The sequence below is a fragment of the Phragmites australis genome, chromosome 18 (genome assembly GCF_958298935.1).
Source record: "Phragmites australis chromosome 18, lpPhrAust1.1, whole genome shotgun sequence".
Taxonomy (NCBI): Eukaryota; Viridiplantae; Streptophyta; class Magnoliopsida; order Poales; family Poaceae; genus Phragmites; species Phragmites australis.
The window spans coordinates 4,873,338-4,880,533 of NC_084938.1; the positions used below are offsets into that span (position 1 = coordinate 4,873,338).

The 7,196-nt window shown below is 46.3% G+C and overlaps 2 protein-coding genes across 2 annotated transcripts; one reads left to right on the forward strand and one right to left on the reverse strand.

Annotated features, from left to right (window-relative positions):
* The first annotated feature begins 356 nt into the window (after nucleotides 1-356).
* On the forward strand, nucleotides 357-3,916 carry LOC133898334 (uncharacterized). Its single transcript, XM_062338996.1, has 3 exons — nucleotides 357-848; nucleotides 1,872-1,997; nucleotides 2,079-3,916. Exons 1-3 carry the CDS (start codon nucleotides 534-536, stop codon nucleotides 3,633-3,635), a joined length of 1,998 nt encoding a protein of 665 aa, XP_062194980.1. The 5' UTR covers nucleotides 357-533; the 3' UTR covers nucleotides 3,636-3,916.
* A 224-nt stretch (nucleotides 3,917-4,140) lies between these two features.
* LOC133898335 (uncharacterized) lies at nucleotides 4,141-6,312 on the reverse strand. Its single transcript, XM_062338998.1, has 4 exons — nucleotides 6,206-6,312; nucleotides 5,939-6,056; nucleotides 4,593-4,684; nucleotides 4,141-4,462 (listed from the first exon to the last, which is right to left on the reverse strand). Exons 1-4 carry the CDS (start codon nucleotides 6,273-6,275, stop codon nucleotides 4,398-4,400), a joined length of 345 nt encoding a protein of 114 aa, XP_062194982.1. The 5' UTR covers nucleotides 6,276-6,312; the 3' UTR covers nucleotides 4,141-4,397.
* Between the last annotated feature and the right edge of the window lie 884 nt (nucleotides 6,313-7,196).

Sequence of the window (7,196 nt, forward strand, 5' to 3'; positions counted from 1 at the left end):
GCGTGCCATCTACGACCTCAGTTTAATCCCAAACACAGATAAAAGGTTTAAAACACTCTGTCACTCTTATAATCTTCACGATGTCCCCTTCGTCGTTACCCTATCACTCTACTCCACCTACCAATTCTACCTATTTCTTAACCTACAAGTGGTCTAAACTCCTCTTGCTTCCTCTCGAATCAGTGTCTTATAAAACCAAATATATTTTCCTAATGCATATTTTTATGTGCCTCTTCTGAATTAAACGATGTAAAATCATACAAATGGGAGAAATAGGTCCAAGTTACCCTAGTTGAAACAAACTCTTCAAACAGTCATTTCGTAGTCATAAATCGACACACATGCTCCTCAATCCTCATTGAATGCCTTCTCCCTTACAGGTCCTCGAAAAAACCGTTCTTTCCTTCCGTGCCCCATAATTCCCTCCCCTTGTCGCGTCCGTCTCCAACGTCTCCCAAGCCTCGCTCTCTAGTCCCTCTCCCCTCCACCCTCGCCTCCTCGCGCCGCCGGAGCCCTATCCCCGCCAGCCGCCAATGCCGCCATCCTCCCGCGCCTCCGCGTACTCCTTCGCCCTGCCGCCCCGCGCCCCCCGCCGCCTCCGCCATCACCGTCCGCTCAAAGGCACACCCGCCGCCGCAAGCACCGGTGGCGGCGGACGCCGAGGCTGGCCGGCTACCCCGCAGCTGCGTTGGGCCGCGCGGGGCGGCGAGGGCAATGCCGGCGCAGAGAAGCCGCGCGGGGACCCGGCCACCTCCGTGAGACGGCTGGCCGCGGCGGTGTGGCGGCTGCGCCCGCCGGAGGAGGCACCCGCCGGCGAGCGCGACGTCACCGGCCGTGTCGGCCTCGAGGTACGTAACCCCAACTCGTGTCCCCCCATCACCGAAAAAAAAAGTTCGATTTTTAGCCCAGTTCAGCTCTGCTCCCGCTCGAAATTTCGGCATTTCACTGCTTCCTCCCTCCGATTCGGCGTACGGGAGGCGAATCCAGGACGGCGACGCCTTCATCAAAACGCATTACCAGCCTGACCCTCGTACCATCCTACCAGCATCCGTTCCAGCTCGTGGCGCCAAGCAGTTGCTAGCCGTTGCGGCGTCGCACGGCGCTGCCGAATCGAAGCCCAGATCCCCATTTATGGAGCGTCCCTTTCAGTGTCGCCGGTGGCATTTATTGGTCAGGCCGTGGGCGCGTTTCTTGTGATGCACCCAATCTTGCTCATGTGATCTGCTCCTAACTCCTTCGTCGGGGACCCCGGCCCAGCGCCGGCATTGAATCGTCGGTGCGCCGTGCAATTAAGCGGGCACGGCTGTACCTTCTAGGGTTGTTGATGTGGGAGTAATCAAGTTGTCTCATGCACTGCAGCTGCTTGTGTAGTGTTTACACCACTGGAGTTACTGCTGTTATCTTACCGGATGGTTTGGTGTAAACTAGGTTATGAGTTAAGTTTCCACTTAAGTTAAAGGTGCCGATTATATGCAGCTGTCATTTATTGTTGCCATGAGCATAGCAATAGCGGGTGCTGTTTTTGGAGGATGCTATACTGTTTCATAAAATTGCTCATTGTCGAATTTGTTGAAATCATCTGGATGGTCTGACCAATAGAGTTACCTCGAGTTTATAAGCGCAGATAATACATCTTTGAATTTATTTTATGTACCTGTTATCTTTCACAGGTTTTTATTGGTTTAACGATAATGTTGCGTAGGCTGTAACTTCGAGGATGGGTAGATCTGAGGGGAGCTATCTGAATTTGTTACCTATATGACGTTTTGTTTCTGGAAAGAGATGAAAACTAGCGATATTTATTTTCTGCTTTTGTGACAGTATGTTGGCTATTCATGTTCCTTTGTTGGTTTCATTTACTTCTATGACAGCATATACCGAGACATTTACAAGCTCAGCTTCTGAGGAGGGATCCTCTTGGTCACCACCATCATCTGAAGAATGACAGTTCAAGCCCCGACTCAGTCCTGGAGCCACGTAGTGGAGAGCTTCACAAGGTAAAGCTAGAAATTACTTTCACCTAAATTGCTGTTATTGGTCCCGTGCTGTAAGTTAATTCAGTGAATTTAATTGTGCAGGTACAGCTTCATCTTGCCTCTAACTTGGAGAACGTAACAAAATGGGAGCCTATGAACATAAAGGGGATTGAACCTGATGGGGCCTATGTGATTGCTAGTCAACTAAATCTAGTTGAGGAACAGCAAGGGGAAGGTTATGTTGCTGCCCTCCAGATGGAGCTTCATCAGGCACGGGATAAGGTGAGTGAGCTAGAAGCCGAGCGGCTTTCAGCCAAGAAGCAACTTGATCACTTGTTCAAGAAACTCTCAGAGGAGAAAGCAGCTTGGCAAAACAGAGAGCACAAGAAGGTTCGAGCCATTCTTGAAGATATGAAGGCAGATCTTGAGCATGAGAAAAAGAACCGGAGGCAATTGGAGACTATTAACTTTAAGCTTGTTGATGAGTTAAAAGAGGTCAAAATGGCGGCAAAGCAGCTGCTGCAGGAGTATGACAATGAGCAGAAGACGCGCGAACTTACAGAGGAGGTGTGCAACAAGCTGGTGAGGGAGATAGAGGAACACAAGTCAGAGATAGAAGCATTGAAGCAGGATTCTCTCAAACTGCGGGGGGAGGTGGATGAGGACAGGAAATTGCTACAGATGGCTGAGGTGTGGCGTGAGGAGCGTGTGCAGATGAAACTTGTTGATGCAAAACTCACTCTTGAAGCCAAATATGAACAGTTGAGCAAACTACAGCAGGATGTCGAGGCTTTCATCTCCACTTTCAGCTCTGCCAAAGGAGACAGCGCACTTGTCCAAGCAGCAGATAACATGGTACAAGCAATTGGATCAGTCAGAGCACAAGAGGTTGAATTCACGTATGAGCCACCGCGGGCATCAGAAGATATACTGTCCATCTTTGAAGAGCTGCGCCCAAGTGAAGAGCCTGAGAAAAAGAAGACCGAACCGTGCCATAAGCAAAGTTACGCATTTTACGAGACAGAAATCCAAGAAGCTAGCCCGATGGCTGATATATTCATGGAAAACCGAGCCAAATTGTTCCCAGATGGAAGCCCTTGTGATGAGAGCGAGACAGAAGATGCCAGCAGCTGGGAGACCATGAGCCATGAAGAGATGCAGGGCTCAAGCCGTTCGCCGTATGGAAGTGAACATTCAATCAACAAGATCTTTGACAGAATTTCATGGACAAGTGGAAATGATTCCGAGGGTGGCCAGAACAACAAGCTGTGTGATGACTTGAGCAATAATTACTTGACAGACATGAAACAGCCCAAGAAGAAAGAGTCGGCCATATCGAAGCTCTGGAAGTCATCCCCTCTGAAAAACTTTGATTTCCGCGCGAAAGAAGCTGCAGAGATGATAAATGGGAGATCATCAAATGCAAGTCTCCCAAATGGCGTGTATTCTACTACCAAAGGCGCGAATCAAGAAATGGGACTCAGCTCCCCAAGTACAGCGCAATGGAGCTCTCCGGACTCGATGAACAGTCAGCTCAACCGGGGTTTCAGAGGCTGCATGGAGCTGGTTCAGAGGCAGAGCCTGAAGGCGAAGCTTCTGGAAGCTCGGATGGAAAGCCAGAAGATTCAGCTCCGTCATGTGCTCAACCAGCAAACTTAAGTTAGAACTGCAATCTGCGTCAAGAAATAAAATTCCAAGCAATGGATTTACTTCATTTCTCTCGTGCATTGTAGCATGTAACCTAGTCTCCTGTATTTTCACTACATAGAACTGAATAGCTAGCTGTAGCCTTGTAGCTGACCTGGCCATAGTTGATGCTTCTGTCTAATTGTAGCAGTACATATGACAGGTTGTACCGTTGAGTGTCATCTTGATGTGTAATGTAGCAGTAAACAAGAAGCAATGTTTAGACAAACTGCACTGGCAATGAAGAAATGTTCTCTCTCTCGTCCTACCGACGAGAGATGAGGTTAAATCCCAGTATTATTATAAAGTTTATTCATGAGTGCGAATGCGTTTTCTTATCAAATATACAGGATATTTCAGTGCCGTGGTGATGGTTTGTATGCAGCATTTAGAAGTGGGAAGCTCTGTAGAAACTGCTGCTATGGAGCTCATAGAAAATCTGATAAAAAAGCGCATACGAATTCCAAGCGTGAAATCAGGACTACAGAACACACTGCATTCAATCGCAAGAACAGTCAGCAACATCCCCGTACGTCAGACATTTGCTGAAGAAAGTAACAACGAATTCCCAGTTATGTCAGACACAAGCTCACTTGGAGCTTTAATTTTAGAGACGTTTCATGTTCCAGAATTGTTAGCCAGGTACATATTTTATTCCCTTCACATACATATCTATTTTTTCCACGGCTAGATTGCGAGTACAAGATCTGACGAGTTATTAGAGTACAGATGAGATCACACGTTGCTTTGCTTGTAGAGCTTCGTGTCTAGCACTTGCTTCCCGCACATTGCACACACTCCTGAAAAAAGGTCAATACTATGATAAGAATCAGGATTTTACAAAATTTCGGATAACATCACGTAAAGTCATGCTAATATTTTGAATGTATGAACGGACTTGTATCAAGTACCCAAGACCGAGTTTCTAACCTTTTGAATAAGCACAGGTGTGGCAATATTTTGCATCCTGGTGCACCTGTTGCTTGCAGATTATACATTTGGTGTTTCCATAAGGAGTCCACCTGAGATTAAGCACCAGTGCACAGAGTTAGACCACAATCACAATATCCTACCTTCCAGGTGTATAATTTGAACACTTAAAAGTTAGAAAAAGAAAAGGATGCGATTTCAATAGAGACAAGAAAAAAGATGGCTTTCGTTCAGGAAAATGTCCAACGAGGTTGTGGAATCTGTATATGGAGAACCCACAGCTAAAACTTTAAGCAACATCACAGGTCTTGAGCAAATACAAAGAAAATAGACTAACCAATGGAGATATAGGATAGTTCCACGGAAACTCAAGAGCATCTTACTTGAACATAAATATTGAACCATAATATAAATTTTAAGTTAAAGAGCCCAAATGAAAACTGAAAATCTCAGTGCCCTACTTCTCCATATCCATATGAACCCCTAGCTAATACCTATTTTCATCATTTACAAATGAAGACTCCTATTCCTTTTCCTCAGCTTCTGTTCTTTTCCCCTTTCTTTCCACTATTACTATATTTTCCTGAAAGGTTCGTTGATTCGAGAGGCGATTTGTTCCTATTTCTATGTTCACCCAAATGACACTTAAAAAATTCAGTTAAAAAGACATGTTGTAATAAGGCCCTGCATTGTGGAGGCACACATGCTGTTAGGGGGCATTAGACTACCATGGTACCACCATCATAGAACATAAGGCAGCCGGAACCTGGTCCCAAATGGTCAAGAACAAGAGCTTGTATCACCGGCATATTATCAGCCTGATTTAGTTGATGGGGAATTGAGTTTGTCTAGTTGCACCGAAAAGAGAGGTGCCATGATTTTCTGAAAATATTCCTTTGGGCGGCTTAAAGTTCAAGTCTACCAGCCTGTCCGTTATGTTCGACCAAAACACACTTCAGTCAGTTGCTTGATTACTATGGATCTTCATGTGACCACTTACTATCCCCATAACATCCTGGAGCTGCCATAGCTCTGGTGTTTATTTTTTTCTCTTTCCTTAAAAAACAGACCCTGGGATCCCAAGCAATTGGCATCGACTGTTCACCCATCTGATCTGACTACTGCTCCGTGAAACAATGTTTTCAACAAGCTCCTTGTTGAGCTAACCATATCAATTCATCAACGACAGCTCCCTTTTCCCCTAAAACATCTCATCCACCCTGCGGATCGAATCGGCGCTTGGATTTTTGTGGAGGATACCAGCCGGAACTGAACCGCAAAGAACCGGTAGTAGAGGAGACGGCTCGGTGGGGGGTGGGGGAAACTAAGGTGAGAAGAGAGCTGGCCTGTTCTTCTTGGAGAGGAGCTTGTTCTCGTTGATCTTGCGGCCGCCGCTCTCGTTGGTGTTGCTGGCGCCCTCCTTCCACTTGTCCGGCACGATCACCTTCCCCAGCTTCTTCTCGCCTGTAGGCCAAATTCCATCAAAATTTTCAGAGGAAAAAAAATGCAGATCCCAGCACGGGGGAACTTCTATGGCAAAAGGAAACCGGCGAAATTCGGGAGCAGAAACGTCTAGGGCGAGGGGAGAGAGAGAGGGAGGGAGAGGTTCTTACACTTAGCGCACACCATCGCGCCGCCGCCCCCGCCGATTCCCTGTTGTTCTTGCGGCTGGGGTTGGGACATCGGAGACCCGGCGATGACATTGGGCCAGGCCCGGAACCCGGCTCGGCCGACGAACATCCTCTGCGGGCCCAATCTAGAGCGAAAATGTCAAAAAAAAATCAAATTAGGAAAAATGGGCCCCAAATCAAGAAAATTTGTAGTGATACAGCATGAGGCCTGACTCGAAATCTTTTCGTGAAGAAAAAAGAATAGGCCTCGTAACTTTGGTCGGGCCTAGAAAACAAACTGCACTTTTTTTTTGCACATTTCGTCGTGCTCTTAATTATTTTTCAGAATTTTCATAATTATTTTGATAGCATTTTAAATTTGATAACATTGGAACGCTGCATTTTTTTAAAAAACATATTACCTGTTTGAAGGCGACATGGGTATAGAGTTGTAAAATTTCAAAACAAATATATACATTTGCAATTTTCGGATTTAAAAATATATAAGAAAAAAGTCCATCGCGCAACACCGTGGGGTGGGCTGTTTCGGTCATGTTTCTTTTATCTCGATGTGGGCCTCAACGGGCCCAACGAGTGTCGAACCCAACCCACGTTGCCATGCCATAGGCCTAGTCGGCTGCCATTCACGTTGGCGCAGATCTGGAAGGCTGTCCTGTCACACTGCTTCTAGCGCTTGTTGATCAGGTCGTTTCCTACCTACTCTACAACCTCGCTTGTCGGCATCCCGTTTCTCTCGAGCACGCTCTGATACCTAATTGCTTGGCCGCTCTACTGGTCCACTCAAGGCTGCATGCTCTTTGGCATGTGGGTGATCGCGCACGAGTGCAACCACAATGCCTTCTTTGACTTTCCGATTCTCAATGATGTCCTGATCTTCGGTAGGGTCGGTTCTGAGATTTTAGAAATCAGAGTGAAATTAAAGAGAGGTCTATTAAATTGAAATATAAAAAATAATTAATATATAAATTGTAAA